At 60.9% G+C, this 18,464-nt stretch overlaps 1 protein-coding gene across 1 annotated transcript in view; it reads right to left on the reverse strand.

Moving 5' to 3' along the window:
• Positions 1-18,123, reverse strand: part of CNGA4 (cyclic nucleotide gated channel subunit alpha 4) — a 21,316-nt gene extending 3,193 nt beyond the window's left edge. The window contains exons 1-7 of the mRNA XM_077341005.1: positions 18,014-18,123; positions 16,080-16,193; positions 15,549-15,655; positions 9,480-10,475; positions 6,688-7,086; positions 6,213-6,364; positions 316-369 (exon numbers count right to left, since the gene is read on the reverse strand). Of these exons, the coding sequence (XP_077197120.1) occupies positions 316-369; positions 6,213-6,364; positions 6,688-7,086; positions 9,480-10,475; positions 15,549-15,655; positions 16,080-16,193; positions 18,014-18,123 (1,932 nt within the window). The remainder of the gene's footprint in view (positions 1-315; positions 370-6,212; positions 6,365-6,687; positions 7,087-9,479; positions 10,476-15,548; positions 15,656-16,079; positions 16,194-18,013) is intronic.
• Between the last annotated feature and the right edge of the window lie 341 nt (positions 18,124-18,464).

Below are 18,464 nucleotides of genomic sequence, written 5' to 3' on the forward strand. Positions count from 1 at the left end.
AGCCGTATGTGAGGCTGGGCCTGTGGGCCAGGTCTGTGCCGGCTGGGGGCATCACAGGGGTTTGTGCCCCCTGCACTCTGCCTCCAGATGCAGGCCTGAAGTGGTTCTGCTGCTGCTCGGGTGAACCTCAGTTGGGAAAGAAAGGCATGGGCCTTGCTGGGAGGACGCGGGGCTCATGTGCCCACCCCAATTCCAGGCAGGCCTTCCTTCCCCTGTGAGCCCCCCAGGAGGCCCGGCCTGGCGGTGAGACCCTCGCAGCCCATCCCAGGACACCGATGGAGTGTCAGGTGTGGTGCAGAAGGCTGCAGTGCCCACCTGCTCCTCGGCAAAAGGGATAGCGATGCACCGGGCACGGTGGGGCAGGGTGTCCTGGCACCGGGGACAGAGACTGCCGGAGTGAGGGGGGAGAGGGGCTGGGGTTGACCCCCACGGCCACAGGGGGGTGATCCAGCTGGAGCCAAAGGGAACAGAACAGCCCTGGAGCCAGAGGGAGCAGAGCGCTGCGGCCTCCAGGAGCAACCAGGGGACTTGGAAAGGAAAGGCACGAGGGCTGGGCTCGGGTGCGAGAGAGACGGAGAGTGGCGCTAATGTCCAACCACAGGCGGAACAGGAAAGTGGGGGGTGGGTTCTGTGTGTGCCTTGTTGGGGGGGGCAGCAAAGGTCTGGGGAGCTGCTTGCCCCTCCTGTTGGTATTTTTTCCCTTCATCCGAAGCAGTCAGGACGAACCGACAGCTGATATATATATTTTTAAAAGCTGATGATTTTTAACACCTGATGATTCGTTAGCTAACACCTGATGTGCCCTGCCTGGAGGGATGGCTTTGAAGACCTATCAGTATGGGGCGCTGAACCCCAGAAGGCCCTTCCCTGAGAACCCAGAGAGTGGCTGCCAGCCCAGGCAGACCCCAAGGGGCCGATGATACAGACCACGCTAATGGACCCTCACAGGTCTTTCCACGGCACGAGCCACTGGCCCTGCACCTTCCCGGAGACGGAGAGAACGTTGAGCGTTGGTTGGCCCCTGCGGCTTGGCTTGTCCGCTGGGGAGGGAGGAGGGCAGCCTCTCTGTCGCTGGGGTTCTCCGTGCATCTCCAGCATCACCAAGACCCTGCTAAGTGCTGCTCTCCTCATTACCTTCACTGGCTTTGATGCAGGTGGTGACGTCAGACCGTGACAAATCTGCTCGGCCCTCCTGGAAAGCCAGCCCTGCTTGCGGTCATGACAAGGCTGAGGCCTTCCCCTGATGAGACCCTCAGAAGAGCCATGCTGGGTCAGGCCATGGAGGGTCCCTCCAGTCCAGCCTCCCGTCTCACCCAGGGGCCAGCCAGTTCCTCTGCAGGGCCAGCCACAGGGCAGAGAGGCCGAGGCCTTCCCCTGAGAAGACCCTCAGAAGAGCCCTGCTGGGTCAGGCCAGGGAGGGTCCCTCCAGTCCAGCCTCCCGTCTCACCCAGGGGCCAGCCAGCTCCTCTGCAGGGCCAGCCACAGGGCAGAGGGGCCGAGGCCTTCCCCTGAGAAGACCCTCAGAAGAGCCCTGCTGGGTCAGACCACAGAGGGTCCCTCCAATCCAGCCTCCCGTCTCACCCAAGGGCCAGCCAGTTCCTCTGCAGGGCCAGCCACAGGGCAGAGAGGCCGAGGCCTTCTTCTGTGAAGACCCTCAGAAGAGCCCTGCTGGGTCAGACTAGGGAGGGTCCCTCCAGTCCAGCCTCCCGTCTCACCCAGAGGCCAGCCAGTTCCTCTGCAGGGCCAGCCACAGGGCAGAGAGGCCGAGGCCTTCCCCTGAGAAGACCCTTAGAAGAGCCCTGCTGGGTCAGGCCAGGGAGGGTCCCTCCAGTCCAGCCTCCCGTCTCACCCAGGGGCCAGCCAGTTCCTCTGCAGGGCCAGCCACAGGGCAGAGAGGCCGAGGCCTTCCCCTGAGAAGACCCTCAGAAGAGCCCTGCTGGGTCAGGCCAGGGAGGGTCCCTCCAGTCCAGCCTCCCGTCTCACCCAGGGGCCAGCCAGTTCCTCTGCAGGGCCAGCCACAGGGCAGAGAGGCCGAGGCCTTCCCCTGAGAAGACCCTCAGAAGAGCCCTGCTGGGTCAGGGAAGGGAGCGTTCCTCCAGTCCAGCCTCCTGTCTCACCCAGGGGCCAGCCAGTTCCTCTGCAGGGCCAGCCACAGGGCAGAGAGGCCAAGGATTCCCCTGAGAAGACCCTCAGAAGAGCCCTGCTGGGTCAGGCCAGGGAGGGTCCCTCCAGTCCAGCCTCCCGTCTCACGCAGGGGCCAGCCAGTTCCTCTGCAGGGCCAGCCACAGGGCAGAGAGGCCGAGGCCTTCCCCTGAGAAGACCCTCAGAAGAGCCCTGCTGAGTAAGGCCAGGGAGGGTCCCTCCAGTCCAGCCTCCCGTCTCACCCAGGGGCCAGCCAGTTCCTCTGCAGGGCCAGCCACAGGGCAGAGAGGCCGAGGCCTTCCCCTGAGAAGACCCTCAGAAGAGCCCTGCTGGGTCAGGCCAGGGAGGGTCCCTCCAGTCCAGCCTCCCGTCTCACCCAGGGGCCAGCCAGTTCCTCTGCAGGGCCAGCCACAGGGCAGAGAGGCCGAGGCCTTCCCCTGAGAAGACCCTCAGAAGAGCCCTGCTGGGTCAGGCCAGGGAGGGCCCCTCCAGTCCAGCCTCCCGTCTCACCCAGGGGCCAGCCAGTTCCTCTGCAGGGCCAGCCACAGGGCAGAGAGGCCGAGGCCTTCCCCTGAGAAGACCCTCAGAAGAGCCCTGCTGGGTCAGACCAGGGAGGGTCCCTCCAGTCCAGCCTCCCTTCTCACCCAGGGGCCAGCCAGTTCTTCTGCAGGGCCAGCCACAGGGCAAAGAGGCCGAGGCCTTCTTAAGGACCTCAGAAGAGCCTTGCTGGGTCAGACCAGGGAGGGTCCCTCCAGTCCAGCCTCCCGTCTCACCCAGGGGCCAGCCAGTTCCTCTGCAGGGCCAGCCACAGGGCAGAGAGGCCGAGGCCTTCCCCTGAGAAGACCCTCAGAAGAGCCCCGCTGGGTAGGCCAGGGAGGGTCCCTCCAATCCAGACTCCCTTCTCACCCAGGGGCCAGCCAGTTCCTCCACAGGGCTCAGATATTGGCATCGTCGCCTGATGCTGACTCCTGGCACTGGGATCCAGAGGTTTAGTGCCTCTGAATGTGAAGGGTCCCCTCCATCATCTGGACTTCATAACTTTCTCTCCTATGTCCTCTGAAAGCTGTCTACGCCTGTGACCCTCATTAGATCCTCTGGTAGCAAATGCCACCGTTTAACCAAAAGAAGTAGCCCCTTTCCTCCTTGTCCCCTTTTGCCACTTCTGTCCTCCACTTCTAGTATTTTGAGTGGGGAGAAAAAGTTTGCTCTCTCCACCCCAGGCATGATTTGAGAACACATCTATCATGCTGCCCCCCCCCCCCACCATCACATGCACCTGACCCTTCTGCCTTTCCTCCCCCTACCCCATTCCTTTTGACAAGCCCCCTTCTTCCTGTCTTAAGCAATCCTGTCAGCCTTCTGCTAGTGCAAGTCCTGGAGGGGGAGGGCTGAGTGGGGGGCTGGCCCCGTGATCTCCCCGTCCAGCCAAAGCCCAGTGCCGGACCAGCCTTTGTGTGGGGCAGCCACCCCCTTTCCTCTGTGATTTCTAACATGCTTGTGAGGTCGAGGCTGGCAGCCTGTGAAGGTCTGGCAGGCATGCGGTGGGGAAGCTGGGCTCTGCCAGCCGGTCCCGGCTCTCCTGGAGCGACCGACCGTCTCTGGCCAGGCGAGGACCAGCTCCATCCCCAGCGGCTGCTGTCAAGGCCGGGCAGGGAAGCATCGGGACGGAGGTTCCCTTGCTGATGAAGGACGTGACAGCTTTGACGGCTGCCCGGAGACTCAGGCAGAGGCAGGGAACAGCCCCCCCCCTCCGGAGCCCACAGATGCGGCCCAGAGACCCCCCTCCTCGCCCACCCGCCTGCCCGCCTCCTGCTCTCAAGACCTCATCTTGTTGCTTAGTTCTTGGAAGAACACGAATGGCCCAGGAGCCAGGAAGGAAGGAAGGAAGGAAGGATAAGGAAGGAAGGAAGGAAGGAAGGAAGGAAGGAAGGAAGGAAGGGAGGAAGGAGAAGGAAGGAGGGAAGGAAGGAAGGAGAAGGAAGGAAGGAAGGATAAGGAAGGAAGGAAGGAAGGAAGGAGGGAAGGAAGGAAGGAAGGAAGGAAGGAAGGAAGGAAGGAAGGAAGGAAGGAAGGAAGGAAGGTAGGTTTGGGCTGATCCTGTGTTGAGCAGGGGGTTGGACTAGATTGCCCCTTCCAACTCTATGATTCTATGATTCTAAGGAAGGAAAGAAGAAACAAACAAACAGGCTGCCAAGGCCGATGGTCTTGCAGAGAGGGCTCTCATGTGTAAATTAGGCCAGGGGAGGGAAAGGTGCTTCTGGGGTGGGGGTGTCTGCTTTTGCCGGAATGCCCCCCCCTGCAGTGGTATCTGGCCCACCCCTGAAACCCCCACCCATAAACCTCAGGCCACAGAGACAGCATGTGGGAATGGCACGGATGCTTGAGATGGGGAGTCTGGTGTGGAGGGCTGATGGGATGTTGTACAGGTGTGACCCTTCATCCCCTTAAAAGGGGGCCCTTGGCTGCTTGTGCTCCCGGGAGAGAAAATGCGTGGAGCCCCGCAGAGCTCAGACCAGCAGGGGGAGTGTGTGCCTTTCCCACAAAGTAGGGGTCCCAGGGGAATGTGGGAGACCCCCTCCCCACTGCCAGATCTGGGCAGCTGCCCCAGCCCCACTGTTTGGTGTGCAGCCTGCCTGCCCCCAGAACTCTGGGGCTCCCCCTTTCCCCTGACCCCTCCCCTCCCGGAGGGCTGATGCCTGGTGGGTCCTGCCCACCCCCTGCCTCTGCTTCTTGCCCAGGGCAGCCCTTCCAGAGCTGCTTAGCAGGCAGCCCCCCCGCCCTCCTCCCTGCTCTGTCCCACTAAAAGGTCCCACTGGAAGGGACGGGCAGGACAGACGTCTCTGAGTGAGGACCTGGAGAGCCCCGGCCAGCCCTAGCAGACAAGGCGGGCCTGGCGGATGGGGGAGGGGCAGCGTCACGGGGGCTCCAGCTGTGGCTTCCGAGGTTGGCAGATCCCCTCCAGCCACGGAGAAGGAAGCCCTTCCCTCCCCCTCCGAGCCGAGAGAGCACCGAGGACCGACCCCCGGCCTCTGGACCGGAGCCACTGTGGTGTGAACCGGGCTGGGCGGCCAGGCAGGGAGGGACCCAGAGCTCCAGGCTGGCCCCCCAGCACCGTCTTCCCCCACCCCAAATCAAAAAGGACACCTGCTTGTGTGGAATCTGAGGCCAGCACGAGCACCAGTTTCATGCAGGCTCATTTATTCCTTTTTCCCGGTCCTCCCAGGTCGGAAAAGCTCCTACCACAGTGGGCCAGGCTAGAAAGCCCGGAGACGGAAAGCAAATGCATGGCAGAGACATGCTTCCTCCCTCCTGCCCGCTAGCCCTCCTCATCCCTCGTGCCTCCCCTCACCTGCTCCCTCTGCAGCTCAGGGGGCTCCTGGCTCCATCTCCGGGCAGCCCCCTCCAGCCATGCCAGGCCAGCCCGCTCACTCTGCAGGGCCACCCCTGCTCCGCATGGCCCCAGCTGGAAGGGCCCAGGCGAGGCAGGCTTCTCCACCCCCAGCAGCGGACCAGGGCCAGTCCTGCCTGGCCAGCAGTTGGATGGGAGACCTCCCTGCCCCAGGGTGGCTGGCCAGGGGCAGGGGTCCTGCTGGCAGTGAGGGAGGGGGGAGGAGCAGAGTGCCCTCCAGTGGGGAGGCAAAGGGCAGCCCCACCCACAGCCTCAGGTCTCTCGGAGGCCCCTCAAGGAGCAGCGTGGGGAGCCAATAGGCAGGACAGCGTTGCCAACTTTGGGCCGAGGAAGACTAGAGGTTTGGGGGGGGGGTAGAGCCCGAGGGGGCGGGGCTTAGGAGGGGGAATTCTGGGCCATTTGGGGATGGGGCATGGAGAGGGAAGCCAGCGGTGCAGGAGGCCCTGGAACCCACTACTCAAAGCAGCCCGGGGAACTGGTCTCTGCCTACTGGGGACCCAGTGGAATCCAGGGATGATGCAACGGTCCCTCAGGTGGCCCCGGAGAGCTTGAGCCAACCTGGGGCTTCCTGCCCAGGACCTGCAGGAGCGAGTGGGGCAGGCTGTGACAGGAGTCCACCGACCAAGGCCATCGGGAGGAAACTGCTGGGCCTGGGACCCACCCCTGAGTGGGCCAGGACAGCCGGGGCACCACTGGGCTCCTGAGGAGTGGGGCAGGAAAGGCCTTCCACCAAGTCCTGGACCAGGGACAGCACCAGCGCCCCATCGGCTAAGCCTGTGCCCCCCTCGGTCTGGCCCCCACTCGGGACTCCCTCTGAGGGGGCGGGAGGGGGGGCATTTTGCCTGGGCCCCTTCGCTCAGGACTGGCGGAGGGGAGCTCGCAGGCAGACAACTCTTGCGTTGATGGCTCCAAATTCTTCAACATAGAACCCCATGAGGAGAGGGAGCGAGAGAGAGACAGGGAGGGAGGGAGGGAGGTTGCAGATCCATCTCTTTCAGGGCACTCTTTGCACGGAAGAACGCTCCATCAAAAGTGGAGCAGCCCCCTCAGAGTGGCCTAGTGGGGGGGGGGAGTGGGGGCGGGAGGAATGCCAAGCGGTGTAGCAACCAGGGGCCCGCGAGCTCAGCAGTGCCCACCCTCCTGGTCAGGGGCTACTGCCCCGTGCCCTCTGCCTTGCCCACCCCCCCAGTCCCGCATGTGCCACTCCAGGCTCTCCAGGCGCAGGGCCATCTTGAAGGCGCTGGACTCCAGCCCGGCCAAGATCCGGGCCAGTTTTGTCTGCAGTGTGTCCAGGCCCTCCTCCAGGGCGGCTGTCCGCCGCTCCTCCTCCTCCAGCTGGGCAATCTCCGCGGCCTCCGCGTTGACGTCCAGCTTGTCCATCTTCAGCAGGATCTCACGCCCCTTGGCCTCCAGCACGGACTTGGCGTTGGGGAACTCGGCCAGCACCTCTCTCAGGTCCTCCTTGGACAGGCAGAAGAGGTCCGAGAAGCCGATGCTCCGGATGTTGGCCGTGCGCCGGTTCCCCGACTTATTCCCTGGAGGGAGAAGAATGGGGTTGGGGGCCTGAGCACGGAAAGCCAGCCCCCCAACTGGGCTGCCTGGAGCCTGACGAGGCAGGGGGAGGCAAGGATGGCTGGGGAGCATCTGTCCTGGGGGCCTCTCGGCTCAGTCCTGCCTCAGTTCTGTGAACTCTGGGAATTTAGGCAGCTCTGCGAGAGGGAGTTCGTGGGGCAGGGATGAGCCAGGGTGGAGCTCCCGTGGCCTTTCTGACAGGCCCAGGGCAATGCGCAGTGCCACACAGGGGTCAGTGTCAAGACTCTGTTTGCATGTTCTCATGTTCCTGCCATGCTCACCTGTTCATTTGTTTTTGTGAGGTTTCTTTGACGTGTGATGCATCTTCCATGATTTGACCCTGTAGCCTGGTTCTCATGACAACCAGATTTTTCTGAACTTGGACTGTGGGATTCTTTTGCTTCGCTTAATTGTGTAGTGGTTGTCATAGACTCCTGAGAATGTTCTGTGGTGTTGACCTTGTGATGCTGATGTGGGTTTCTAGGAAGGCTTATAGTGTCTGGGAGAGATTGCACACCTTTCGGCATGGAAACACCAGCTTGGGAAGATTTTTTGTGCCTTGCGTATTAATTAGAGCGCCAAGAGGGGTTGTATGGGAGACATAAAGATGTGCTAATTTGCTTGTTAAGTTTAAGCAAGGAAAAGCCTTGCTTTCTGTTCATTTGCCTATTTTCAATATTTTCTACAAGTCTGCTCAGTGGGGCCTTGACTCAGTGGGGCCTGAATTATCCTCCAGGCTGGGTGGGAGCAGGGATCCTGGAGGGTTACTGGGGGAGTGGAGGAGGGAGCATTGTGCAATTTCCTGCTTTGTGCAAGGGGCTGGACTAGATGACCCATGGCTGAACCTTCCAGATCAATGTTTTCCTTCACTTTCTCTAGGGCACATGAAATAGCTGGTAGCATGGTGTAGTGGTTAAGAGTGTCAAACTCTAATCTGGAGAACCAGGTCTGTTTCTCCACTCCTCCTCCCCATGCAGCCAGCTGGGTGATCTTGGGCCAGTCCCAGTTCTCTCAGAGCTCTCTCAGCCACATTTCCCTCTCAGGGTGTCTGTTGTGGGGAGAGGAGGTGAGGGTGATTGTAAGCCGCTCTGAGGCTCCTTCAGGCGATGAAAAGCGGGATACAACCCCCCCCCCCCCCGCCCCAGCTCTTCTTCTCTCTCTCCTTTGGCCTATAGGGACATTTGCTTCCAATATGTCACACGCATCTTGCTCAACTCCCCAAGAAGAGCAGAGCAGTTTCCGATTGCCACGCGACACTGCAACATTTTGTCTGAGGGCAAAGAAAAGGTGGGGTAAAAATCCCAAAACAAACGAACAAACAAAAGACAAGCAAATGGCTAAGCCCTTAAACAAAGCGGGATAAAATGACACTTTCAGACTTATTTGCTGATCTTCGTATTGCGTGTGGCCATGCTGCAAGATGAGTCCATATTCGAATAAAGTGAATGAAACATGCTGGCCAGGCAGGCAAAAAGGAGCTGGTTTTTGTACCCTACTTTTTTCCAACTGAAGGGGTCTCAAAAGCGGCCTACAAATCCCTTTCCCTTCCTTTCCGCACAAGAGACGACCTGTGAGGTAGGCTGGGCTGAGAGAGCTCTGAAGGGCCTGGCCCCGGCCCAGGGTCGCCCAGCTGCCCGCCTGTGGGGGAGGAGCGGGGGCATGAGCAGATTGGAGGCCAGCGCTGCCAACCTCTACGAGGTCAAGCGGTTGTGTCTGTTGAGCTGCCAGGACGGACGCAGAGGTCCTGCACGGGAACTGACCAAAGCGCAGCCAGAGCCAGTTGGGCCAAAGGAAAACTGACTGGGAAGATGCATTGCGGGGCTTCTGGATCTCCCTTGGGGTTCCTTGGGTTCCGCTTCCGTTCAGTTGGGCTCTTGTTCCATCCTGCTGGGGTCTCAGCAAAGAGCTGACATGAACTCCCAGCGACCACGGATTTAGCCGAGAACTGCCTCGCCTCCTCTCCCATCCGGCTCCACGTGCCCCAGAAGGAAGCCCAAAGGAGCCCCTGGATGGAGAGGAGGCACAGGGTGCTTGCTGCCTTGGCTGCTGGCTCACCTGGGAAACTGTGGTGGAACAATCCACCCCCCCTCCTTGAATAGCCCAGGGGAAGAGAGACAGAGGGGGGGGGTGCGTGTGTGCCCGCTTGGGGAGGCTGCCTCCAGTCCCCCATCCCTCTACACAGGGCCTGGTGCCCAGTGCCCGTGGCCGTGCTTCTGAGCTCTCTGGGGGGCCGGGCGCTTCTGGGCTCATCGCTCAGCCCCAGGGTTGGCCCCACACTCAAGGGCAGGAGGGGGCTGCCTGGGGGGGGGTGAGTGTGTGTGGGGGGAGTCCTGCCCTTTGCCTGCCGGTCACTTGCCTTTAATGTTGATGATGCTGATCTCCCCGAAGTAGAGCCCCTCTCCCAGGACGGCGTACTGGGTCACCCCGTCGTCCGCCACCACGGCCAGCTTCCCCTCACGGATGAAGTACATCTCCCGCCCGATGTCCCCCTTCTTGCAGACGTACTCCCCGGGGCTGTAGACCTGCGGCTTCAGCTTGAGCACCAGCTCCTCCAGCAGACTCTGCTCGCAGTTCTGGAAGATCTGGACCTTGCGGAGGGTGGGCAGGTGGACGCTGACTGCCACCTCGGCCCGCAGGCGCTCGGGCAGGTGCTGCAGGATGTCCAGCTCATTGGTCATCTTCTTCTCCATCTGCAGGTGCTGGTACCAGTTGACCACGCGGTTCTGGAGCCGGCGGTTGACCCGGTGGGCATGCAGGTAGCCCTTCACCAGGTCGTGGTTGGGGTAGAAGGCGGCGTCCGCCTGGTTCATGTTGGAGATGACGGAGGTCATGCTCCCCATGATGGTGGCAAAGCCCATGACCGCCAGGAGGAAGTCCGCCGCCATGAAGAGGTACTCCTCCTCCCGGTGCGGCATGGGCGTGTCGCCTACCGTCGTCAGGATGAGCGTGGAGAAGTAGAAGCTGTAGAGGTACTGGCGCAGCAGCGTGTCAAAGCCGGGGGTGCTGATGTTGGGGTACACCCACTCGTCCGCGCCGTAGCCGATGAAGCTGGAGAGGGCAAAGTAGATGCAGCTGTTCCAGTGGATGGTGACAAAGATGTACAGCATCAGCTTGGCAATGCGGAAGGAGTTGGGGTGTGCCGTGCGCGTCTCAATCCGGTCGAAGGCCTCAAACAGCCGGGGGGTCCGAAGGAAGCGGTTGGCCCGCACGGCCGGCACGGCTGTGCCCAGCCACAGGTAGAAGAGGTCCGTGGGGAGCACCGAGAGCACGTCCCAGAGGAAGCCGGAAGAGCGCACGTAGCGGCGTGAGATCTGCAGCCGGTCGCCAATCAGGATCCCCTGCTCCAGGAAGCCTGGGGGGCAAGGCAGTGAGGAGGCAGAGAGTTGGGGAGAGCCACCGAGGGAGGGAGGGAGGGAGGGAGGGGGGCTCTTGGCCCTCGGTCACCCTCCCGGGCCATGCCGCTCAATTCCAGCTTGTCCCCCCAGGGCGTGTGTGGCTGTCCATGGTGCTGCTCAGCCTGGGACTGGGGCCCTGCCCTTCCTGCCGTCCGCCAGGGAGCGAGAAGCGTGTGCACCCCTTGTGGCATCTAGATGGTGTGCTGCAGTGCAGGACAAGGATCAGGAAGAGCTGGGTTCAAATCTCTCTCTGTCTCGGGGTGCAGCGTCAAATGAGAATGGCTCTGAGATCCTTGGGAGAGGGATGGGGTACCGGAGGAGGGATAATCTGGGGCTTCTCTGTTTCCTTCCGAATCTGGCTGCCTCCCGTTAATACGACCTGCTTCTCAGATACACAAGAGCCGCACAACACCGGCAGCCTCCAGTTGACACCAGGGTTGTGCGTCTGCCCTTCCTCCCGACTCTGGTTTTGCTTTTGTCCTCCAAAGCGGTCCTCTGGGTGGAAGAGCTTGTGAGTGGGAGTGTGGGAAAGTCCCTTCTCCACTCCTCAGGTGCTCCAGAGGGGCTTCTTTCTTGGGGTCCTCAGCAGATCCCTTCCTGATGCTCTGCAGAGCCTTCCCCTGCATGCCCACCTTCCGGGCTTAGGATCCCTCCCTCGTCCCCTTTTCTTGTCCTCATCGCAGAGTTTCCCGGCAAAAATGAATGCAGACCCCTCCGTTTCTGTGTCTTGCATCGTCTCCCAACAAACATTCCCACCCTTATGGCTCCCAACAAACTTTCCCACCCATCAGAGAGAGAGAGTTGGTTTTTATACTCTGCTTTTCAGTATCCAAGGAATCAAAGGAGCTTACAATCGTCTTCCCTTCCTGTCCCCTGAGGGAGCTCTGAGAGAACTGCTCTGTGAGGACAGCTCTAGCAGGACTGAGAGTAGGCCAAGGTCGTCCAGCTGGCTACAGGTGGAGGAGGAGATTGGAAGTTGCGCTCTTAACCGCTATGCCAAGCTGACGATGCCGATGCCACGGGCATATCCTGGGAGAAGGCTCCTGGACACACACCCTCCAGCATCCCAGTGGTGCATGCTAAGCAGCCCTGCCCCCGCTTCAAAGGCCCAGAGAGCTCGCGGGGCCTGGGTGGCAGGACAGATGCATGGGGGGGCTGTCTGGGGTCACTATTTGGCTGCGCTTCTGTGGTGCTTGTGGCTTTCTCGCCTGGGTCTGTGTTCCGGGACTCGCCCCCTCCCTTCCCTCGAGAGCTGACTCCCCCCACCCCCCGTGATTAACCTTTATTTGGGCCCGGCTGGGTGGGCATTTTGTGAACACATTAATTTAAAAACAATTAGCACACAGTGACGCCTCTGCACACAATGGCCTGTTGCTAGGAGACGTCGGACGGCCACCGTGGAACAGGAATCCACCCGGCTAATAAGGGGCAAGTCTTCTTCACCCCCAGGATACGGATGGAGCCCCCGGCTCCTGGCCAGCTCCTTGGAGAAGACCAAGCCCTGTGAAGATAGGTTGAGGGACTTGGGAATGTTCAGCCTGGAGAAAAGGAGGTTGAGAGGAGACATGATAGCCCTCTTTAAGTATTTGAAAGGTTGTCACTTGGAGGAGGGCAGGATGCTGTTTCTGTTGGCTGCAGAGGAGAGGACATGCAGTAATGGGTTTAAACTTCAAGTACAACGATATAGGCTAGATATCAGGAAAAAGTTTTTCTCAGTCAGAGTCGTTCAGCAGTGGAATAGGCTGCCTAAGGAGGTGGTGAGCGCCCCCTCACTGGCAGTCTTCAAGCAAAGGTTGGATACACACTTTTCTTGGATGCTTTAGGGTGCTTAGGGCTGATCCTGCGTTGAGCAGGGGGTTGGACTAGATGGCCTGCACGGCCCCTTCCAACTCTATGATTCTATGATGCTATGATTTGCAGGGGTCAGTTCAAAAGTATCCACCATTCTTTGGCCTCAGCAAGGCGTTTATGGGCTACGTTTGGTCAAAAGGACGGTTGGTTTCCCTACAGTTTCCCTGGAACAGGAAGCTCACAAAGCGATTACCTTCTCAGAACATCTCTGGCAACGAAGAATGCATCGGAATGAAAACATTAATAAGCAGCAGGTCAGCTTTCATTTCCTCTTGGGGCAGGAGGAGGCCCAGAAGGCTGCCAGACAGGGAGTCTCCACTCTTATCTGATGAGAGGACGGAGGAGCTTGATAAGGACAAATGCCGCCTAGGTCTGCACAGGCTGCGATCTAATCGGACTCCTGTATTAGCTTTGGAGGAACCAGCTTCTTGGCCTGCACAGAGCATCTCCTTTTTGCCCTATGCAAATTTAAAAGCTACACATATCTCAAGGCATAGAGAGCCAGCTTGGAGTGTGGACATCTGGTGAGCCAGGTTTGATTCCCCGGTCCTTCCCTGCATGCAGCCAGCTGGGTGACCTTGGGCCAGTCACAGCACTGTTAAAGTTGTTCTGACCGAGCAGGAATCTCAGGGCTCTCTCAGCCTCACCCACCTCACAGGTGTCTGTGTGGGGAGAGGAAAGGGAAGGAAATTGGAAACCACTTGGAGACTCTTTGGGGAGAGAAAAGAGTCATAGAGGAACCAACTCTTGTTCTTCTTCAGGAATCTCAGGGCTCTCTCAGCCTCCCCACCCTCACAGGGTGTCTGTTGTGGGGGGAGGAAAGGGAAGGCGACTGGAAGCCGCTTTGAGCCTCCTTCGGGTAGAGAAAAGCAGCATCTAAGAACCAACTCTTCTTCTTCTTCAGTAATCTCAGGGCTCTCTCAGCCTCACCCACCTCACAGGGTGTCTGTTGTGGGGGGAGGAAAGGGAAGGCGACTGGAAGCCGCTTTGAGACTCCTTCGGGTAGAGAAAAGCAGCATCTAAGAACCAACTCTTCTTCTTCTTCAGGAATCTCAGGGCTCTCTCAGCCTCCCCTCCCTCACAGGGTGTCTGTTGTGGGGAGAGGAAAGGGAAGGCGACTAGAAGCCGCTTTGAGCCTCCTTCAGGGAGAGAAAAGAGTCATAAAGGAACCAACTCTTGTTCTTCTTCAGGAATCTCAGGGCTCTCTCAGCCTCCCCACCCTCACAGGGTGTCTGTTGTGGGGGGAGGAAAGGGAAGGCGACTGGAAGCCGCTTTGAGCCTCCTTCGGGTAGAGAAAAGCAGCATCTAAGAACCAACTCTTCTTCTTCTTCAGTAATCTCAGGGCTCTCTCAGCCTCACCCACCTCACAGGGTGTCTGTTGTGGGGGGAGGAAAGGGAAGGCGACTGGAAGCCGCTTTGAGACTCCTTCGGGTAGAGAAAAGCGGCATCTAAGAACCAACTCTTCTTCTTTTTCTTCAGTAATATCAGGGCTCTCTCAGCCTCACCTCCCTCACAGGGTGTCTGTTGTGGGGGGAGGAAAGGGAAGGCAATTGGAAGCTGCTTTGAGTCCTTTGGGTAGAGAAAAGTGACATATAAGAACCAACTCTTCTTCTTCTTCTTCAAGTAATTTCAGGGCTCTCTCAGCCTCACCTCCCTCACAGGGTGTCTGTTGTGGGGAGAGGAAAGGGAAGGTGACTGGAAGCCGCCTTGGGCTCTCTCTCCAGTTGCCAACTTGCAGGGGGAGGGCCTGGAGGGAGGGGGTGTGATGTCACCCCAATGAGGCGATGTCACCTCTGCGATGTCACCACACACTCTAGGATTGCCCCCAGCTGCAGACTCTACGGTTTCCTCATAGAAGTGCAAAGGGTCCTAGATCCCCATTCTGACATAGTGGTGGCACCTCCGGGTTTCTGCAGTAGCCCCCCCCTCCCCCCTGGAGGGCAGCAGGCGGAGGCCAGGAGCTCTCAGCCCCAGCAGGAGACCTGGTCCTCTCAGCCATGGCCTCAGTGCTTCCTTTCCTCCCGGCTTGCTCCTGGGTCCGGGCCAGCAGCTGCAACCGGCATGGTGTGTGTATGTGGGGGGAAGCGCCGTCTCCGGCCTCTGCAGCTCTCCCCACTGGGCGGCAGGAGGGGATGCAGCCCATGGTTTGTTTCAACAGGAGGGAGGGTGGGCCGGAGGGCCAAGGCAGACAGGCAAAAGGAGGCACCTCTGGCTGCTTGGTGCCCCTGGCGTGACAAAAATGGACAGGCGTTGATCACCTTGGCTAGCTGAAAGGTGAGGCCGGCCCGAGAAAGACTCTTCAGCTGGTGCTTGTCCAATCTCAGAACGCAAGAGATGTTGTGGGGATGTGGGTCCTTTTGTCCCAGGGAGATTACAGGATTTCACTGATGAAGGCCATGGCCCCCTCTTCTCTCAGAGGAAGGACAAGTGGGCCTAGCCCCACAGCGGGCACTGAGTGGCCAGCAGGATGGGGCACACTTCCCATAGGGGCACAGAATGCTTAGTCCCCGCTAGAGTCCCCTAACAGGAGGGCAGAGGCATGTTGCACGTGCTTCAAGGGGCCCTGCATGGATCAGGGCCCTCGCCTCCCTCTTCCCCCTTTGATGGCAGGAGGATGTTGGGCCTGCCCCATCCAAGCATGGGGGGCAGGAAGGAAGGGGGCTGCAGTACACAAGAGCAGCCCTAAGCAGGTGGACCGAGCACACCTGCACGCACCTGCTCTCCTTGTCCTCCCGATGCTCCTGAGCCCTCCTGCCCGGGACCACAAAGGAGGCAGCAGCCGATGAGTGCCACTCACCCCACCCCACCCCTCCCCCCCCTGCTGCTTCCAACCCACACTTGGCAGGCAGCCTTTTCAAAAAGGGAGCCTGGCCGGTGGAGCTCTCGGGGGGGGGCAGGGGGGACCCTTGGAGTGCCCCCACCTCCAGGCTGTCTGTGCTCTGCTGGGGTCCCGCAAATCCTTAAACCTGTCCTTGGCATGGCGAGGCCAAACTTGGGCAGCTGCTGCCCCCCAGTGGACGGCTAAGGTGGTGCTGTGCCCCTCAGTGGGAGGGGGTGGGAGAGGGCAGCTGTGGGCTAAGAGGGGGAGGTCGCTGCTGGGGAGGAAGCCGGGCCTGGGGATGCCATGGCATCTGGGCCCCAGGGAGCACGTGGCAGAGGGAGGAGAATGGGTGACTGACCGGTGTGGAAATGCAGCCCGATGTCCACCAGGTAGAGGAGGTCGCAGGCATAATCCAGGGTGAGCCAGAGCGGCAGGTAGTTGTGCTGGAGTCCTGGGAAGCAGGACCTGAGGCGGAGAAGCGGCATCTCAAAGGCTGGCGTGGGGGGAGGAGAGGCACCCCGCAAGTCCCCATGGCTCCCAGGTCCCCTGGCCTGCTGCTTGGACCCCTCCTCTCACTCTGCCTCTCAGCCCTGCAACGGGGGGCAGGGGGGGGGGTGTCCCTCCTCTTCCCAGCTGCTCTCTTCCAGTTCTTCTTTGCCAGTACCTGCTGACGTCTATGGGTCCGGGCAGAGTGCCCCCCATACCTTGCTGCCTGCCTGCCCCAGGGCCCTCCTTAGGACATCCAAGTGTGTGTGCGTGGGGGGGGGGGGAGGGCCCCGAAGACCAGGAGGAGGTCAACTGCTGTGGGGGTGTGGCTGAAGGTTTGGGGCGGGGCTGTGGCTGTCCAGGGTGGCCTCCCACTTGGAGCCCAGCCCCCCCCCAGTGTTACCTGCAGATGAGAATGATCCAGTTGTACATGACAGGCACCACCATGACATTGAGCCACCGGGAATAGGAGTCTCCGGACGGGTCCAGCACCTGAGGCGGGGGGGCACTGCCTGGCCTGGGGAGGGAGGGAGGGAGCATCAGCTGCAGAGGGGACCCACAAACCCCGGAGGGTACATGCGGGCGGGCGGGCGGGGGGCTTTGCGGGGGACCACTTTACGGATCCCCTCTTAGCATTGGGGACCCCACAAATGAAGGGGCTGGTTAAAAACAGCATCTGTCCCTGGAGCCCAACCAAAAAGGAGGACATTTGAAAAGCAGGAAAAGGGAGGAAGCAACAATCTCTTTAACAAGGTCACGAAATCTGCAATTCTCACGGCAAGCAGGGCAGGGGGGCAAGCTGCTGGGGGCCATTATAGCTGCTCTGCACAGGATCCCAGCCCCCCCCATTACAGATACTCCCTGCATTGGGAGGGGGCAGCCCCCTTGTCTGCGTGTGTGTGTTGGGGGGGGGGCTTTGCCTTGGTCCAGGCAGGCCCTGATGCCACTGGCTGAGCCTCTCTCTGGGGGTGGCAGGCGGGCTCTGCAGGTACCCCTCTGGGCCTTCTGGAAGAGTGAACAGGTGAGCGTGGACTGGGAGGAATGCAGCCAGCTGGCGGGCTCTGAGGTGTCTCTCCCCTGCCCAAAATGGCCTTTTCCTACCCCCAAAATGGGGATGCACATTCAGAAGTTCACTCCTCCAAGGGCAAAAAAGTGGCCTGCACTCCTATTACACCCGTGTATACATAAAGCCAGGCCCCTGGCAGACAGGCTCCCCAGTCCCCATCCCAGCAGGGGGTGGGACTAGATGGCCTGCATGGCCCCTTCCACAACAATACAATACAATACTATACAAAACCTTTAACGGCCCCTTCCCAAGCGTGGGCTGTTCAGCCACCCTCCCGGCAGGGCCCAGGGCGAGGCCAAGACCAGGCAGGGGCTGTTGCTGTTGGGGCTGCTGGCCAGGTTGGGGGGCTCAGACACGGTGGGTCAGAAGTGGGGGGCTGGGCCCCATAGAAGAGGCCCTCCCATAGTCTCCCGCTCTTTGCCCACCCACACCTTTTCCAGCACTTGGTCCCCCCCAAATCTGCCACACCCTGGTTTGCACAGTTCCCATTTCCCTCAGTTCACCCTCACAGCCCTGAGAAGTCCGGCTGTCTGGCTGCTGCCTCTGTGGGGGTTTTCTGCCCCGGGGCCCTGCAAGTGGCACCCCCCCCCCCGCCCTCTGGCTGCCCAGAAGGTGAAGCCGAACTCCCACCCAGAACTTTCACGGCTTTCAGACACAGGCCCTGCAGGCCTCTTGGAGAGGGAGGGAAGGAGGGAGGCCAGAAGGGCAAGGGGGTCATCAGCACACCGGAGCCCCTCGGCCTCTTCCCCCAGCGGGCCTCTCCCCCAGAGGGAGAAAGTCAGCAGCCTGGGAGACCCCTCCCCCCCCCCCAAAAAAAAAGTCTGGGAGGAAGAGCAGCAGCTTCCCAGCACTGTCCTGGGGCCCAGGCTTCAAGAGACCCTTTCCTGCTCTTGGGCCCCTTCCCCCCACCCTCTCGGGTGTCCATCTGGGACAGAGGCCTGGCTGGCTGCTCTCCGCACAGAAGGGGCAGGGGCTCCCTGGCCCTCCCTCTATGAGGGCTGCCAGCTGTGGCCTGGGGGAGGCCTGGAGCCCAGGCAGGGCAGGGGGTGAGCAGGAAGCACAGGCTCCATGCTGTGCATCAGAGCCCCCCCTCCCCCCCATGCCCTGCCCTCCCGGTGGGGAATTGGCCCCTGGGGCCTGGTGATGGGCTGGGATTCCGGGAGATCTCTGGAGGGCACTTGCCCCCTCCCGCCCCCTCCCTTGCTCTGGCTCCCCGGCCCTGCGGGGCGGCTGCTCTGGCTCGCCCGTGTTGGCCTGCCTGTCTCACTTACGGGGGCTTGGCGGCCGGTCCAGGCCCGGGGCCAGGTCCGGCGCTGGTCTGTCCTGTCTGGATGAGCTGCTGCTTCCCACCCGCGTCCTTGGGCCGGGCCAGCCCGTTCATCTTGGCACAAGGAGGCCCCGGTCCGATCCACGCAGGCCTGCCTCTGCACAAAGAGCCGGCTCTTCCTGGCGCCTCATAGCAACGGAGAGAGCCGCGCTCCCTGGGGCTCCAGCCGCACACCTGAGCAGGCAGGTGCAAGCCTAAAGGGGCCGGCGAGGGAGGCAGCACCGCTGGGCTAATGAGGGCCCTGCGGAGGCAGCAGATGCCAGGCCCGGCCAGGGTGTGGAGGCGCACGTGTGTTTGCAGGGGCAGACTTCGGCCTTCGCCTCCCCCAACCACTGTGCTTGGGACCCCTGTGCCGGGGTGGGGGGACAGAACGCTTGGGGGGGTCAGTCTTTGAG

The sequence above is a fragment of the Paroedura picta genome, chromosome 6 (genome assembly GCF_049243985.1).
Source record: "Paroedura picta isolate Pp20150507F chromosome 6, Ppicta_v3.0, whole genome shotgun sequence".
Taxonomy (NCBI): domain Eukaryota; kingdom Metazoa; phylum Chordata; class Lepidosauria; order Squamata; family Gekkonidae; genus Paroedura; species Paroedura picta.